Source organism: Mesoplodon mirus, assembly GCF_964341445.2.
Source record: "Mesoplodon mirus genome assembly, chromosome: 6".
In the NCBI taxonomy this organism is placed as follows: domain Eukaryota; kingdom Metazoa; phylum Chordata; class Mammalia; order Artiodactyla; family Ziphiidae; genus Mesoplodon; species Mesoplodon mirus.
The window spans coordinates 75343665-75362080 of record NC_138982.1 but is presented as its reverse complement, the minus strand read 5'-3'; the positions used below and the strand labels follow the sequence as shown (position 1 = coordinate 75362080).

The 18416-nt window shown below is 42.8% G+C and overlaps 1 protein-coding gene across 1 annotated transcript in view; it reads right to left on the bottom strand.

The window, feature by feature from the left end:
- NEK11 (NIMA related kinase 11) overlaps positions 1-18416 on the bottom strand; it is a 158448-nt gene that overhangs the window by 43873 nt on the left and 96159 nt on the right. The window contains 9 exon segments of the mRNA XM_082625195.1: positions 4544-4658; positions 6350-6387; positions 6390-6453; positions 6455-6457; positions 9096-9189; positions 10988-11107; positions 13692-13777; positions 17318-17396; positions 17712-17858. Coding sequence (XP_082481321.1) covers positions 4544-4658; positions 6350-6387; positions 6390-6453; positions 6455-6457; positions 9096-9189; positions 10988-11107; positions 13692-13777; positions 17318-17396; positions 17712-17858 — 746 coding nt within the window.

Here is an 18416-nt window from a genome sequence, read left to right as displayed (position 1 = left end):
AGCTCAGAAAATTAAGAAGTGACTGCAGGGGCCTATTCCTGGGAGTAAATGTGAGAGTCAGCAGGAAACACAAATGTAACTCAGTGGAATACATGACAAATATGAAACAGAATCACCATCCATTTGTATTCATCAATCAAGTCTCTAAGATGGTTAGAGCTCTGGAAGTGATGGGACATCTGGAAACATGGACATGGCCTCCAGCACGTCGTTGTCTTTTCCGAGGGCAGACAGGCCAAGCAGACCCACCAGTGTCTCTGTCTTGGGTGGGTTTGGAGTCTGGGCTGTTATGTTTTGTTCAGTTATCTCAGGCTGCTTTCGTGGGTCCTAGGTCTTCTTAGACCTATTGGTATGGGTCCGCAACCACACCAACATGAGCCCTCCAACCAAAAAGACTGAGAGAGTAGCCAAGTGATTCCAGCCCCTCATCTTCTCACTTCCTGAGAGAAGACCCCAAACTCTATTAACACTCCTTGTGGAAGACAATGTTGCTCGGTTGACATTAAAAGAAAACCCCATGAGCATTTTATGGACTAAGGATTTTGTGTCCCAAATAACATCTAGAGATCCTCCTGGTTGCCTTCTAGCTCCACGACTTCAGGCCAGTCTCTCTCAGCCATTCATTAGCTAAAATGTAGGCTAATAAACATTACTCATGTTTCCTTTTTCCTTTTTTTTTCTGGATATTATATCAATATATTTTTTAATTCATCAACCTTACTGAGGTATAATTTATGGACGATAAAATGTACTCAGTTAAAGTATACAGTTCAATAAGTTTTGACAAATATATACATATGGGTGACCATCACCACAAGAGGCTCCTTGTGCACTTTTGGAGTCGATTTCCAACACCACGATCCCCAGGCAACCACTGGCCTCATTTCTATCACTAGAGATAAGTGCTGCTAGTTCTAGAACTTCATAGAAATACATAGATACACACATATCCACATATATAAAAATATTCCCACGCGTCCTCTCTTGTACAATATTTATATGTAAACATATTCCATAGGAATTCTTTTGTTTGTGGCTTCTGTCTCTCAGCACAGTGTTTTGATATTTCCCCACGTTTGTGTGTATTGATAGTTTGCTTATTTTCATTGCTGAGTATTACACTGTATGGATAAACTACGAGTTTGTTTATCTGCTCACCTGTTGATTGACACGACTTGTTTCTACTTTTTGGTACTATAAATACAACTGCTAAGAACATTTGTGTTCAGATCTTCTTGTAGACATGTTTTCATTTCTCTTGGTGACTATCTAGAAGTGGAATTGCAGTAAGTAAACATTTTCTTTTTTTAAATTAAAACAATAAAAATATATCATTGTCTGACAGAGTTCAAATCACCTTAACATTTAAAGAGAAGAGATGGCACCATAAGTCACAGGTCAGCCTACAGCTAAAATAGGGCATGTGGTCTTCCTACGAGCAAGCAAATTACTACCCCCTTGAGGTCTAAGCTTTCTCTGAGCACAGTGAAGGGGCTCAGGACTTGCTCAAGGAGTGGCTTAAAAGGAAATTAAGTGACAGCTGGTGAGGCTCTGGGTGGGCAGCCAAGGCCGACACCCGTGCAGCCTCTGCATTATGAAAGCCATGCTCTGGGTGGGTCTGGGGCCCCTGAGTCCCAGGCTATTATTCCAGCTTTGCAAGAAATGTTATTCTGAAACTCAGCTGTGAGCTGCTAAAAATAAGGTTAGAGTGTAATGAAGCTCCTGGCAAAAATTAATGTGCAAGTAATCATCAACATTACATATAAGGAGTTAAATAGGAATAATTTCTTCAACGTTCCAGTCATGTTTTCTCATTTGATTATAATGGTTATCCATGACTTCAGCTAAATTAAATCAGCTGTTGTCAACTAAATGCATATCAGATGTAAATAATGCCTCACCCTGTCTTGTTTCTCTGCAACTAACTCCTCAATCCCAGAGGGAATTTCCCAATTCAACATCTAAGACTGATTAAACATTTGCTGCAGGAGCTTAAAAAAAATGATTGTGTAATTTTATTTTACATATACAAGCTAGATAAAAAATAAATTACAACCTCCTCTGGGTGCTGAAATTTTGGAGTCAAGTCTTGTATAAGGCAAAGAAAATGGGGGTAATAATTAACCACTTCAGAGTTCATCAACAAATTAAAGTTTCCTGTCTCAAAGTTTCATGGTTAAGCTATGAGGTCACTAACCATCTTGCAATTACCCACCATCTAACCAATCATCAACCCAAAGGCTACATTTTCATAGTTCTTCATAGTCTCTCTTTTCAATTTAATATTTAAGAAAGAATAGAAATTAGAAAATATGAATTTACAAAGAGGAAAAAATAAGGGAAATGTTTAAAGTATTTTACAAGGCATTTGGCCCACCTAAAACTACTATGTGTTTTTGGCTCTCACAGCTTATAATGGGTGTCTAAGTAGCTTCCTTACGGCGTGAACAAGATGGGCAAAGGAGTGGATTGGCCCACTTCCAATTTGGCTGGTAACTCGACACATGGTCTGCCATACCAAAACCTCCTGACAGAAGACAAAGGGCAAGGTAAGGAGGATGCCAGCCTGAGAATCCCGGCAGCTCTGTGGTCAGAGATAGCTTAGGAGAAACTTGCACTAGAAAGCAGGAACTTTGGAGTCCTTGAGCAAGTTACCTACTGTCTTTGGCTTCTCGTCTGTGAAATAAGTACCCTTTCCTATCTGAAATCTGGAGGCTGGGCCCAGGCCTCTTGATCCTAGGTCACCCACTAAATGCCCTGTCCTGGGGCTTCCTCTTTCTAGATGGCAATGGCCCTCCAGCAGTGCACAGGCCGTCCATATCGGTGCTACTCAAAGGCCTGCCTAGCCCTTGGTTTTATAGCCTTGGAAAGGAAGGCCCAGGGGACAGTTCTACATTTCCAAATTTTACCTTTGGAAAATAACAAATAATGTATTAAAGAAATACCTGGGGACTTCCCTGGTGGTCCAGTGGTTGGGAGTCCACCTTCCAATGCAGGGGACGCAGGTTCCATCCCTGGTCAGGGAACTAGGATCCCACGTGCCACAGGGCAACTGGGCCCATGTACCACAACTACTGAGCCTGTGTGCTCTAGAGCCCAAGCACCATAACTAGAGAGAAGCCTGTGCCCTGCAATGAAGAGCCCGCGTGCCTCAACAAAAAGATTCTGCATGCTGCAACTAAGATCCTACATGCTGCAACTAAGACCCAATGCAGCCAAATAAATAAATAAATAAATAAAAGAAATACCTGAAAAGAATCTAAATACAAATCCATCTGATACACATATTTGTCTGCCAATAACACCCGTTACCAGTGGCTTCCAAAACACCATTTCAAAAGTTGGCAAATGGCAACCTGAAGAGCATCAGGTCCTAGTCTCCTCACAGCTGAAGAAGGCAGCACGAGCTCTAACAGCTCCATCAGGAAGACATCGAATGCAAATTTGGGCTGAGATGACCAGCCAAATCCGTTTCACTACCTCCATTCTTTGGAAAGAGAACTCAGCTGCTGCCAAAGAGAGTTCCAGCCACAAGGATACACCTCAAGACATTCACCCACAAGGAGAGTGAGGCTACCACACCCCTCTGCCATCCCCACCCCAGGCCCACCACAGCAGGGACACACAGCCTCCGACAGCTGAGTCTCCTGAAGCACTTCCTGATGTCCTGGCTGCCTCTGACTGCCTCACAGACTAGTGCTCATCCAGCGAACCTCCCTCTTCACTTGGAATGAGACTCAAATTGCGGTCTGACAGTTCTCTCAGCCTTTCCTAGCTCCTTTCCTAACTCCTTTTATGCAGACATTTCCCCTAATAATATCCTTGTACTTTTAGTCCCATCTTGGCATCTGCTTCTCAGAGGTCAAGACAACATGTCATTCATCCGCACATTCATTCACTCAAAGAATGTTCACTGAGTGCCTACAATGTTCCTGACTCTTGTTAGTGGCCCAACAGGACTTTGAGGCCCCACGTTCCCAGCCCTGCCCCTCAGGGTCATGAACTGCTTCCCTCTCTTTGGTTTTTACCATGTGCTGGGCATGGAGCTGAGAGCACGTCACAGGCCTTAACTAATTTGCTTTATTCTTGTTTCATGATAAAGGAAACTGAGACCTAGACAGATTGTTGCCAGGGTCTTCCCTGATAGGGCCAGCTTTTTTTACTCTAAAACTCATGTTTGGCTGACAGCTCTGAGCACTTTTTTTCTGGTTCATGAGGGCCAGGGAAACAACTTACTTCAGAGCATTCACAGTCTTACACATGTTAGTAGTGATGCTGTTTAACTCATGTAGAAGGGGAGGTCCTCCATCCGGTGTGAGTTTCCAGCTCATCTTCATTATGACAAAGAAGACAAGAGAGGATGGACAAAGCCCTCGGCTTCTCTGCTCTTCACCACAACAGTCTAGCTCTGCCAAACTGATGGAAGGTGGCCACATACACCCAAGGCTGCTCCCAGAGGCCGGCCAGGCTCACTGGAGGGTCAGCCTCACCAACGCACATGTCATCCAAGGGCAGCTTTCTGCAGGCTAATGCAAACTCATACCATGATCTGCAAGGTCAGCTACGGTGTCCTCTACACTTGATCCAAGTGCGCCAAGGTCCAGGGAAGGAATGGGCTGAGACTCAGGCAGGTTCTCTGAAGCTGGATCATCAAGTTCCTTGCAGAATGTAATGAATAATTCATGAGAAGCTGATCAGAGGAAACAGCATTACCACAAATGAAACCATATTCTTGTTTAGAAGATGATTTAGAAACAAAAGCCTACCTAATCCTTTCCCTTAAACATGATAACATTTTCAAATCTCAAGAAGGCAGCTTGGGATGAGAGGAACAGCTCTGAATTAACTCAGCAGGTGACCTTGGGCAAATCATATAACCTCCCTTGGCCTGAGTGTCAGGGTCATAGTGAGTGTGAGGCGGACAGGATGTCCAGCCCTGCTCAGCTTCCTCATCTCAAGACTAGAGGCGCTGGCTTCGATAATGTCTTTTAAAGCTCTCCTCCAGCTTTAAAAGCTCTGTGATTCTATGAATTTCAATTTCCTAAGAGAAAGAGATCTAAGAGGTGACATGAAAGAGTTTCCACTTCAAAAAAATAAAAGTTAAACTTCTCAAATGTTTCAATAGGCATGTCAACTAATCACTCTGTGTGTGTGTGCGTGTGTGTGTGCGTGTGTGTGTGTGTGTGTTTGCCACCCAGAGCTAATGCTGAATTGACCTGTTTTCCTGGATAAATGGCTTTCATGGAGAACTATTCCAAGAGCGTCTTCTTATCAAAAGGAGAAAGTTCAAACTAATCTTAAATGAATAAGTAAAACATAGCTGTGCTACACTGTGATGTGGCATCTGTGGAAATACAGTCATAAAATATTTTTAAGAAGTCCATTTTTTGTACTGTATAATAATTGTTACAGGAGGTGAAACTGGCTCCAAATTTCAAAGGATCATTGATAGTGCAAAAAGCAGAGACTGCACGAAATGTGCCTTTGTGTGTACTTCAGAAATTATTTGAAAACAAGTATTTAGACTCTCAGTTGACTTTGATTTTCTGAGGTTCTCTCTGAAGAGAACAGAATTGTTATCATTGCTTCTCTTAGAAGGAGCAAGATTTGATCTGCTCTTTGATCCCCAGGTCTGTTTCACATTTGGAGGCCTGATCTGCCACACAATTTTCACAGAAACCATCACACCTGCATACACCCCAGGATAAAAGAAAGACTGGGCTTAGTGTGTGCATCGTGGTATCTAGTTGTTTTAAGCTACCATCCTTTAAAGAAACGGTGCCAACATGATTCCACAGTCAACTACGCTTCAAGATTTCAAAGCCCAAATTCAGTGGAGCAGAAAATTCCTGCCAGCGTAAAAGGCCCCATCAGTCAGGTTCTGAAAAACAAAGCAAGCCACTCTCCTAAATGCCTCAAAGAATTGTTATAACATTTAAGAGGTGACACAGCCAGCCTGTCTCTCCCCTAACAGTGATTCTATCTCCTACAACTGCTTTTGAAATATAATGAGGTTTGCTTCAGCCAGACAGACAGAAGGAAGAGGACTAAAGAACAGAGCCCCAGCGAGAGGAGGAAGAAATTAAACCACAAATGTGCATCTGGGCAAAGACGGGAATGTGTGCCTCTTCCTTCTTTCCTTCTTAATCATGTTGTTCTTTAGCCTCTTGCATCTGATTAATCCAGCTTATTTCTCACATTGTATTTCATCCTTTTCAGCTCACTGGTGCTTTTCCGTGAGATGTCTAGACCCTTCAGTCCATCTGCAAAGTGTCAGCTCCCCCTCCTTGGTTCTCTGAATATATGACGCCTGCCTCACTCCTGTGCCTGTGAATGTGATCAGACTGGTCTCCCCTCTGCCTGGCCTCCTCTCTCCATCCTCCTCCAGGGGGAACAAGAAAGCCTTCCCTCAGGTTGCCCCTCCTTTTCTTCAATTCCCATTAAATGCTCTTTTTTCCTAAAGAGATTATAAGAAGGTCCGCTCATCATGGCTTTTCCAGATCCTCCTGCATCTGAAGCTATTTTCAAGAACCCCAATTTCTGTCCATTACTAATCAGTGTGCGGTCCTGGCCCAGCAGCATAGGAATCACCAGGGAGTTTGTTAGAAATGCAGCATCCCAGGCCCCACCCCAGACCAGCCAAATCAGAATCTACACTTCAAAAAGACCAAGAGGTGATTCAGGTACATTTTGAAGTTTGAGAAGCATTGCTAGAAAACATAAGAATTTGGAGGAGGGCTAGTAGACTGTGGACCTGAGAAGTCAAAGACGGTTCTCCTGAAGAGGCGGTGACATTTGAAAGAGAGAAAGTGGGATGCTACTGATGGGTCAGAGGGAAATGGCTGATGTAACTGCACAAAGGAGGGCGAGAGACCTGGGGTGCTGAACAACCCTGCGCGCTGGCCAGAATCAGCCCAAGGAGGGTCTTCTCTTCAAGAGCCAGGGGCTGCCTGGAGCACTTCCTGCCTCCATCAATATGCAACTTAGGAAACTTGCTTCTGGAAAGCCCAGAACCAAAGATGTTGGTGATACTGAATCTTACACGACCAAAGAATGAACCACCATCTCTGGTCAAGACAGCGGCAGGCACCTCCCTCCTGCCTTTGCTCCTTGCTGATGGACGGGGGTGGAATTGGGAGAAACTAGGCAGACACTGTGGAGGTTATGAGTTGGGACTTCATATAATCTCTGTGAAATCCTCACTTTCCTCATTTGAACTGGGCCAAGATCTGGACTCCCATGTTCTGTAGGATAATATAGAGCTAATAAAATCTTAAGCGACTTTAGGATCCCCCAAGGGCCCTAATTTTTAGAAGGGACAAGACCTCATACAGTGTTGTTGCTTCACACTAATAGTAATCATATTGGAAATGAAAAAGAACACAGAAATGACTTTTTTTAAGGCCAGTGAAGAAAAGCAAAGAAGTTAAGTAAGTTATCTAAGTAAGTTATCAGAAATTAAAATGTAAGATCGTACTTGAAACTACATTTTTATTTGCCATATGCTAACTTTAAGAATAAAGTTATTTAGGCTTTATAAAACAAAATATTATCACGTCTATACTTCTCAATTTCCAGTCTCTGCGGGTAAAATCCCTTAGAAGCAGGGGACCCTGAGCATTCCAGAAAAATGTCCTGGTTTTAATCAGCTGAATAAACAAGTATTTTACACATATTAACAAATGCAGAATTCTTATCATCATGCCAGACTCTTGTTGGGGATGTGCGGGAATCTGCAGTCTCAATCCTGAGGGGAAGATGACATACCTCCACAAGTCATCACTCCAGGGCCTCGAAAGTATCTGGGGAGCTGAAGGAGGGTGCTCAGTGTTTTCAGGGGGCTTGGTGGTATCAAGACCCTTCCCCGAGTAGGGGTCTGACACTGCTGCCCCTCAGCTGGCAACTTCTCCACCCTAAGGTTCTGTGAACAGGAACCATCCCACCCCCACACCTCTGGGGCCAGCCTCCCTGGGAGTGAGAGATGGTGGAGAACAGGGGTTGGGATGGAGCAGCGTCAGCACCCACATACTGTCTGCTAAAGGGCCCGATGGACAGAGACTCCTAAGGTCAATGTAGGCTGGGCCCCCATCTGCTGCAACTTTGGGTTTTCAGAACTCTAAAGCACTACCAACCACTAAGTAATTGAGAAAAGTGGATCACCAATCAGAGGGAGGCAGAAAACAAGGTTCCCATGCTCTGCCTTGTCTGCGAGTGAGCTCTGCCCAGGGCTCTGGCACACCCCAGGGTGCGGAGCCCTCTGATTACTGAGCTACAGCAGAATAAGCATCCCCAGACCTCAGGGATCATCCCCACAGCCTCAGGGGCTTGGTTCTTCCTGCTAAAGGAAAGAATCTCCCTCAGATACAGGAATCACCAATGAACAAATAACCAAAATTTGAGACGATAGAGTTTTCCATAAAAAGGACTCCTTCCCAAATTGCTTTTACCAAAGAGCTAGGAGGTTGGTGTTGGTGTCTATTATCCAAATACAACCCTGAAGAAAGACTACCTTAAGTATCAAAGTCCACACCAAGGCCAATGAAGATATTTTTAACCATTAGGGGATGGTATTCAGAGGCTTAGGATGCAGAGGACATGAATTTGGGGTGCATTTCATGTGAGTCTGCAGCCATATTATTGGATATGTATGATAATTCTCCAAAGTTTGAAAGGGGTTATTAACACAACGCACGATGATATGGATGGGAGACAGAAAATAAAGAGGGAAGGAATGACAGAAAAAGGACAGTGGACTAAAGGAGTAAAGCAACAATAGCACGGCTGAAATTCAAAATTAGATAGACACACATTTGTTCTGCAAAGTCATACTTTTAACTCCTCAGTTGTTCATTCAGTGCAGATTAAGTCGTCCTTACACAGCAGGCACTTGGTACAGCTGCTTTGAATTAGTGCCATCACTAATTGTTGGCCTACGTTCTAAAACAAATCCCAGTCCAGCCTGGAATTGGGCAGAGTTGGTCTGGATGCTTTTTTTCCCTACCTTGTCCCTTTTCCTACCCAACTGGCCCCATGAATCGGAAGAATCTGAGGCAAGAAAAGGTCTTTTGTAAAGTTTAAAACAGAAGCACACTCACGTGGAGCACATCCACAGTCAGCTGCTGGAAGTTCCAAGATCTCAGTTCTTGCATTCGTTTGTTGTTTTCTTCATATTTTTCTTCCAAAAGCTTTCTGCATAAAGTGAACATTAAAAAAGAGCTGCAATTTGCTAAAACCACATCTACGTTACTCAAGTGTGATCCCTGTTTCAAAAGGCAGACTGGGGTGTAGGGCAGCCAGGCCTGCGGTCTCTCCCTCATCACGTGAGTGCGGTGTAGCCCCACTCAATTTCCTTTAAAGCACGCAGGATGTTCACCCTCAAGAACCCAGAACTCAGGGGAAGAGGGTGGTGTCATCCTTGTGTGCTCTCGGCCTGTGCTGACAAAGGACAGGAGTGTGTCTCTGATGCCTGGTAGAGAGCTCAACACATATGAATAACTGGGTAACAAACCCATAGATGCAGAAAACAGATCTGCATTTCAAAGAATTTATGGAAAAGAATATGAGAGCCACTGTGAAGGGGAATTTTTCTCAGACATTTTCTATTTCCTCTACAATAGAAAAGTTGAATTTAATAGACCTGCTATTAAACTGGAGGAAAGATTTGAGTTCTTGTGATTAGTTGTATGCTAATTTATACTTAGATTTCTTGAAAAATCACTGAATACCCCTGTAGTCAAATTTTCTTGTCTAAAAAAAAATTTTTTTTTCTTGTCTATAAAGTGGGTACATTATAACCCTCATAACAATGGAGTCATTTTCTACCTAAAACACATGACCCTTCTCAAATCCTAAAAACAATAATCAAAACCACTCCAATGCAATTCATTCATAAAATCAAGAACAAACTTATTTAAAAATCATTGCCTCTAATAACAAAAATATTAAATGCCATGAGGAAGATCTATGACTTTTTTGCATATTAAAAAATAGTTTTAATTTGAAAAATAATTTGTAATGTGCAAGTTATTAAATTGCCTTTTTAATCTGTTCCTGTCAGAGATTTAATTTTCCTTTCACCCTCAACCAATGACATGAACCATGGTACCGTGGAAATATTGCCATTCCTGAGGTGTTAGAAATAGATCTGGGACTGTGAGTTGATGCAACAGTCCAAACAACTTTCATGACTATATTTCTTCAGCAAAATCCACACTTAGTGGTGTACTGGTTTGCACATATCTTCCAACTGAACACTGAATGATATCACATTGGACAGATTTAAGTTTCAGGTCCTTTTTTGTCTCTCTAGTTCTTTGTTGGGGCTTCTAAGCCACCAAAAAATTGGCAGAGGAAGAAAGAAGAAGAAAAATTAGGCAACTGGGTCACATACCAGCTGAAAAATCAGTCTTTGAGAAATTGGGAGTTTGGGGCTCTTTGGAACCCCCTTTTCATGTGTAAACTCTAAACACTTGTGATCTCTCACACCAGCAGCATGCCCAGAGCAGACTGTGAAGGGCTTTACCTGACAGAACAGAGTTGTTTCCAGGCTCCTTGCTAAAGCCAGCAATTTCCTGCAGGTACACAGCAGCCAGGGCTCTGGGCAGAGAGGTTTAGCAAACACCTGGGGAGTGTGCAGAGAATAGTGAGGCCACCTTATCACCCCCTCACGGTGCTGTGTACAGAAGGTGTCAGCAACAAAGAGGCTTCATCTGGAGGCTGACCTTATATTTTCATTCCTAATAACCTCCCTGATATTCAATCCTTCTTTTCACACAAGACTGAAAGCCTGCTATTAATAGTGCCTGGCATCCAATAACCATCTATGGCTCAATAACCATCTTTTGAGGGAATGAGTGAATGAATAAACTGATAAATATATCATGAGAATGTGCATTTTCTTGTTGTGGTTTTTGCTTTTCTTCAGCAAGTTCCTCTAGAGCCCTGGAAAGCAGCCCAGGGCCCAGGGCACTAAGGGAAGGTCACTTACCTTAGCTTCCTGGCCTCCTCATCAGCTGCCTGGACCTTCCTCAGCTGCATCCTCTCTCTTGGTGTCACCTTCTGTACCTCAGACAGCGCCCACAGGGTCTGCAGGTGGATCTTTTTCTGCCTATAGATAATAAAGATTCCCATGTGCAACCCATCCCAAACATGCTCAGAAAAATTAAACAAGTATTTTACAGAAGTATCATTACACTACTGAGAAGGGAAAAGCATCTCAAGGCATGCCAAGTGAAAACAAACTCTGGGTAGATAATTAGCCAAGAAGGACTGTGGTTAATTGGCAATATTTTTTAAACTAGATTTTTGTTTAAAAGCAAATTATGTACTTTGCAAATTTCTTCTCATTTCGTTGCCTATGACTGGTTTTCATAGTGCAAGACAAATTAGGATCTTGGTCATTAAGGAGTAAATAGACTGGCAGACTAATTCAACCATGTGGATAAGACACAGTTTTGGAATTAGGAAGGGTTTGAATCCCATCTCTACCACTCATTAGCTCTGTAGCCTTGGGCAAGTTACTGAATTCCTCTGAACTCCAGTTTTCTCATCTATAAAGAATGGGCTATCCTGAGTATTATATGAGATAGTGTATGTACAGTGCCTGACATATAAAAGTATCCCAAAATGGTAGTATTATAACAGCTAAAAGTTATTGAATATGCCTTATCTTCTAGGCTTCATACAGTAGGTATTTTTATGGCAGCATGGCATAGTGATTAATTGCACAGTTAAGAACATTCTCTAGGTTCAAATCCTAGCTCCCAGGCTACATGTTCTATGCCTCTGGGCAAGTTACTTGACTCTCTATGGTCGTTAAAATAATAATAATAATAGTACCTAATTTGTAGGGTTGTTGTGAGTTTAAATGAGTTAATTCATGCAAAGAGCTTATAACAGAGCAAAGCATATGGTCAATACCCCTGAAAATGTTAGCCAATATTATTCGAGAACCTCTTCAGTTAAAGAAATGTGCTTACATTAACCATGTATTGAAAGGTCTGCAACCACATTCTCAATGGCATTTGCTTCTGTGCCTGTCTTGGTTAGGGCCCAATAGCGGAATGCCTTTTGCACTCAACTCCCTCCTTAAGAAACCCTATGAGGGCTTCCCTGGTGGCGCAGGGGTTGAGAGTCCGCCTGCTGATGCAGGGGACACGGGTTCGTGCCCCGGTCCGGGAAGATCCCACTTGCCGCGGAGCGGCTGGGCCCATGAGCCATGGCCACTGAGCCTGCGCGTCCAGAGCCTGTGCTCCACAACGGGAGAGGCCACAGCAGTGAGAGGGCCGCATACCACAAAAAAAAAAAAAAAAAAGAAAAGAAAAGAAAAAAAGAAACACTATGAGGAAACTGTAATGACGGTTGTAGGCAGTTCTCGTCCCTCTGGGATACAGTTCAGACCAGAGCCTCCAGGGACCATGCAGTTTTCAAGAATCCACATGCTTTGTTTTGTAAAACCAGATACAGCCCCTCAAAACAGTCATAGATCTTGAAAATAACAGTGACGATTTGAAATCAGTATCTCATAATGTGAAAGATCACCCGAAGAACTGGATTCGAGCACACTATAATTGTAAGCACAGTCAGGCAAACTGTTTCAAAACTGCAGTGCAAAATGACAGCTAAAGTTAGTCCAGTATTTTAAAAATAAGATACCTACTACTCTCACATATCTTGTTAATAAAATAAAATGAGAAGTTCCAGGCATTGCTGAAAAAAATAGGTAGTAGCCCAAGAAAACTAGGTTATAGGGGCATGCCTAAAGATTTATCTCCTGAGTTGCAGGGTATTTTAACTGGAGATCATGCATTAAACAAAGACTGAATACCTTTGATGGACCAATTCCCTCAGTTTGAATGTGGAGATGGAAAACAAACATGGCACAGTTGAGAAACCACTGAACTGAGGGTTAGAGAAGCATATTTGTGTAATTTGGCCTTGAAGATCAAGCTGATGAGGGCTACCATTCTCACTTCACTGCCCTGCACAGCTCTGGGAGGGACTGTCATTCTCATTGGGACAAAATTAAATAGCGTTCCTTCAGCAAAATTATAGATTTAGTCTTATCAGTGGTGCCCCCTGGAGTTGTGCAGTACACAGCCTGCACAGCTGCACATGGCTGTTCTGACATAAACTAGTATTCTGGGCTCTTGTAAGTTATGGCACAGAAATTTTGAATGAGGTAGGAGAGACAAATGAGATCGGGAAAAAATTATGGCTCTTTGTGAAACACACATTCTCTAGTTCTTATGTATATCTCAAGAAAGTAAATTTTGGCTTATTTTCAATTGTCCCAGGACTCCATAGTGTCAGCTCTTCAATAGATACTCTGCCAGTTCCTGTTAAACAACCAATATGTGAAAGCCATTTATGCTTAATCTGAATGTTCATTAGCATAAATATCACTAAACGTTTGAGAGATGAATTTCTCTATATACTTACAATGCAACTGCAGATCTACCCTGCAGATCCGTAAGCTGTGCAGAGGTTTAAACTTTTATGATTTCAATTTGCTACCACCTGGGGCGAAGGGCTTTGGCACATCAAGTTACTGAAGCTCCTTAATTTCTTGGCAAGACTTAAGTGAATTCTAGGATACTCCATGCTGTCAGCTTAGCACTAATAGATTTTTAAGACAAATGCATTTAACATTTACACTCAGTGGGCTTTTTAAAAACAAAGCAATTACTTACACAGCATTAATTATATAAGCTGCCTCCTTCTGACGATTCAAATTCTTGTCTTCCAGGGTCATTTCCAAATATCGGCACATCAGGTGCTGAAAAAAAGAACAGCCGTAACATACCTTAAAGTCTCTTCGGGGATGAAGAGGCATAAAATGACCAGTAGCCTTTTCTGATGTGTAGTACTACTGACCCGTGTCTGAGGCTTGAAATCAAACCCACTGGTAACTATTTTTCCTTCTGTAACAGGTTTAAAACATTACACAGCAGCTCCTGTGGGGTCAGGCTCCTGTCCATCTTTCCAACTTCATCTTGCTCTGACTGCTCTCTTGCTCCCGGTCACCCAGCCACAGGCAGGCCTTCCCTCAGCTCCAAGAACACACAGTTCTCTCCCACCTCAGGGCCTGTAGTGGACGATGTCTCCACTCCCAGTGAAACCGAACAGGACCCTGTGAGGCTCCTGGGCACAAAAGCCTTTCTGTGTCCCCTATTTGCAGGGAATAGGCTTCAGCCTCTATGACTTTCCCTGAGTTCCAAAGGGCAGGTTCAAACATTTGCTAATCAATGAACGGAGGGAATGCAGAGAGAAGGGAGGAGCAGTTAAGAAATGATAGTGCACGGGCCTCCCTGGTGGCGCAGTGGTTGGAAGTCCGCCTGCCAATGCAGGGGACACGGGTTCGTGCCCCGGTCCAGGAAGATCCCACATGCCATGGAGCGGCTAGGCCTGTGAGCCATGGCTGCTGAGCCTGCATGTCCAGAGCCTGTGCTCCACAACGGGAGAGGCCACAGCAGTGAGAGGCCCGTGTACCAGAAAAAAAAAAAAAAAAAGAAAGAAAAAAAAGAAACAATAGTGCAGCCTTGGGACAGGGTCCTGGTTCCGCCTCAAGGGATACACATAACAATACCTTTGAGTTCTTCTGCAGAACTAAAACCCCCAACAAATGGAAGATGTTAATTACTTGATGAAGCATTCTTCATTCCAGAGAGAAGGTCAGAGTTTGATAACCTGGAGAACCACAGAAGCTCATCAGAAGACCACCTGAGGCCAGATTAAAGGAGTGCAGGCCCTGCACACACCCTGATCCTTAACAGCAACTCTGCCCTTGAACCACTGCTATAAAACTCCTTACCAAATCCCCGAGTTGGAACACACAGTTTTGAGGGCATGGGTCTTCTGTGTGTGTCCCCCTTTGCCTGGCAAAGCAATAAGCTATTCTTTTCTACTTCACCCAAAACTTTGTCTCCAAGATTTGATTCAGCACTGGTGCACAGAGGCTGAGTTTCGGCATCACCAGGGCCAGGACTAGGGTGAGACAAGCAAGGCACTCACCTCAGGTACAAATTTAAGGGGCACAAAAAACTCAGTAACCAAGATAAATAATATTTTAATGCAGTATTATAAAAAAAACTCACCATTAATGACAAAAAGCCTTGGAGAATACAATAGCAAAAGTTTAAAAAGTGACAAGACCCGGTCCTGAACTTGCACCATTCTACTTCAGTTTCTAACCGAGCTGAACTTCGGTCTGCTTGCCAGCAAAGCCAATTTAATGATACCAGGTCATGGTGAAGGAAAGTACAGCGTTTATTACAGGGCACCAAGCTAGGAGAAAGGGTAGCTAATGTTCAAAAGACCCGAACTCCCTGATAGCTTTCAGGGAAGGGTTTTTAAAAGCAACATTTGGGGTGAGGGTTGCAGCTCATGGACTTTCTTCAGATTGGTTGGTGCTGAGGTAACAGGGTGGTGTTTTAGGAATCTTAATCATCAATCTCTGGTTCCAACCAGTCTGGGGTCTACATGCTGGTTGTCATCATATAGTCACCACCTGGGTAGGGGTGCTAGTTTCTGCAGAACAACTCAAACATATGCATTGCATTAGATTATTATGTCTATCCCTTGGGGAGGAACTAGCATCCTGTTTTATCACTGAACTGTTGTTTAGGCTATCATTACTCTTCTTGCTTAATTGCTTTTCTTTTGTTTCTGCATTCCATCAATTCTCTAATTAGTAGCTACCTGAGTCTGTTTCTTGGAACTCAGGAAAGGCTTAGAAGACTAAAGCCTTTTTCTACAAACAGTGGACACTGTTTCAAGAAACAGTGGACCTGGAGGGACTTTTATACCTGAGTTGGCCCTGCAGGGTCCTGCTTGGTTTTAGCCCCACTTTCATCCTAGCCCCATTGGATCCTGTCCTTGAACGTTTGATATTTTGTTACTATGGAATTTTTTTTAGCATTACTTTGGATTTTTTTAAAAAAACACTGCATTACAATATTATTTATCTGGATTACTGAGTTTTTGGTGTCCTCTTTAATTTTGCACCAGGACAAATGCCTCATTTGTCTCACCTTAGTCCCAGGGGATCTATTGGATGCCTTTTGACTTTTTTGTTTGTTTGTTTGCTCACACACCCCTCATTGTGGTTTTGATTCCAACAACCAGCCTCTTTTCAGAAGTCTGCCCTCAGGCTAGGGGAGAGCTATACTCAGGGAGAGCTGAAAGCACTGTGGAGCTCCCACCACTTCCTCCTCTTGTCCTGCTCACCTCAAATCTTTAGTGCTTCCCCCTACAGGGGACATCACCTAAGTCAGAGTTTTGTACCAGCCACTCCCCGTGATCACAACACTCTCCCTCAGGCTCTTTGTAGGGCGAGCTGCTTCTCACCATCTCACTGATGTCACAATGTCACCTGATCCTTCTCTGACCACCACAGCCCTTCCCTTCCCTTATTTCACAGCATGCTATTTTCTTTCTTCCCAGTTCTTCTGATAGTTTACAATTATTTTATTTACTTGCTTACATTTTCTTGGTTACTGGGTCCTCTTACTAACAGTCAAGCTTCAAAAAGACAGGAGTCGTATCTGTTCCTGTCATTTTGGCACCCCCCCCCCCAGTGTCAGTACAGTGCCAGAGCTCAACTAATGACTGCACATCAAGTCAGCATCCCTGTTTCCTGTGCCTGAGAACTGGACACTGATGAAAAGGTGTGCCCATTTGTGAAGGTGAATGACTGCTCTGTGGGTCCACTTAAAACTATTCATAAAAATTAAAGGAAGTCTGCCCAAGGGATTTGTATTGTAAAAGCCTACGAAGTCTAAAAACAAGGAAACAAACAAACAAACAAAATCCTGAGAAGACACCATTTGCTTTTTGCTTACCATTGAAGGCAGATTCTCTGCATCAAATTTTTTAATCTACAGGAAAACAAAATAAACTCAGCTAATTGATAAAAAGTATTAGTAGGATACAAAATAAGGAATGGAATAATAAAGGCCCAACGAAACCCCCAGATTTTGTATCATTAGTAGTACATTCTTGCACTAGCAGGGATACACTTACGAAGTGTAGGGGTAAGATTTGTAAGCCAAGAGCTCTAAGAGTGGATGCTGCAGTTCGGCAAAAAATCACAAGCCAAACTTCTCACATCTGGGGCACCAGGGAACTGGAGTTCACACACCTTCCTTGGCAAAGAGATTGCCTACTAATAATTTCCCCCAGCTTTTAAAAAAAAAAAAACTCATTTCTCCTTTCTGACTGATTCTTACTGCATCTTATTTCCACAGCACATCTACAAGTCCTAGAAGGTATATAAATGCTAATATGTGCTTCCAGGTATCCCTTTCATTTTAAATACCTGTAGTTGTTCAGCAGTGTAAGGAATTTTAAAAATTTCTATAGCAGATGGTCTCAGTGAAGGACTCTTGTTCAACATGCTGTAATGTTTAAAAAGAAAATTATTGTTCAAATGAACTAAAATATAAGTACAGGGCCTCCCTGGTGGCGCAGTGGTTGAGAGTCCGCCTGCCGATGCAGGGGATACGGGTTCGTGCCCCGGTCTGGGAGGATCCCATATGCCGCGGAGCGGCTGGGCCCGTGAGCCACGGCTGCTGGGCCTGCGCGTCCGGAGCCTGTGCTCCGCAACGGGGGAGGCCACAACAGTGAGAGGCCCGCATACCGCAAAAAGAAAAAAAATATATATATAAGTACAATTTAAAATTGCTTCTGCAGCAATACATTTCTTTCCGTACCTTTCCATGATGGCATTCAGCTGTCTTGGGTAACTCTCAGGGAGAGGAGTGTCGCCTTCAACAATTTTTAAAACGATGGATAAGAAATTGGAGCCAGTGAATGTATGAATCACGCAGCACATCTCATACAAAATGCAAGCCAGAGACCTGAAAACACAAAGAATTTGAATGAGGAATAAATGTCCTCTTTTAAATTTGATCATCATACAAAACCTCATATGTATTAGGGCATTGGTTGTGAGGCATTAACATACACTTCGTTTTCTATTTAAATACATGTTTACTGAAAAAAAAAGGAAAAAGTGAAAAAAGAAGGCACAAAATGTAAGTCTGAATGAACACTTTTTGTCAGAGGAGAGCAAACAATCCAACAGGAATATGCCTACACATAGTAGGGACTCAATAAATATTTGATCAAGGTAGTAAGAAATTTTTGAATCCACCTCTCTGAAGGAAAAGTAAAATGCAGGTAAATATTGTCTTCCTAAGGCAGTTCAATTAATGTTATATATGCAAAATAAAATTTAAATTTATTAGCCTAGCCTTCCCTCTAATATGTATCCAAGCATTCTGAAAAGGAAGCTGGCATCTTTATTAGTTTTCTAAATAGAATCCATTTGCAAGTAGGGTGGGAGAGTGGTTGCCTGCAGCACACATTAACTGTATAATTCTCCCTTCAGGAGTATGAAACAGAATATTAAAGTT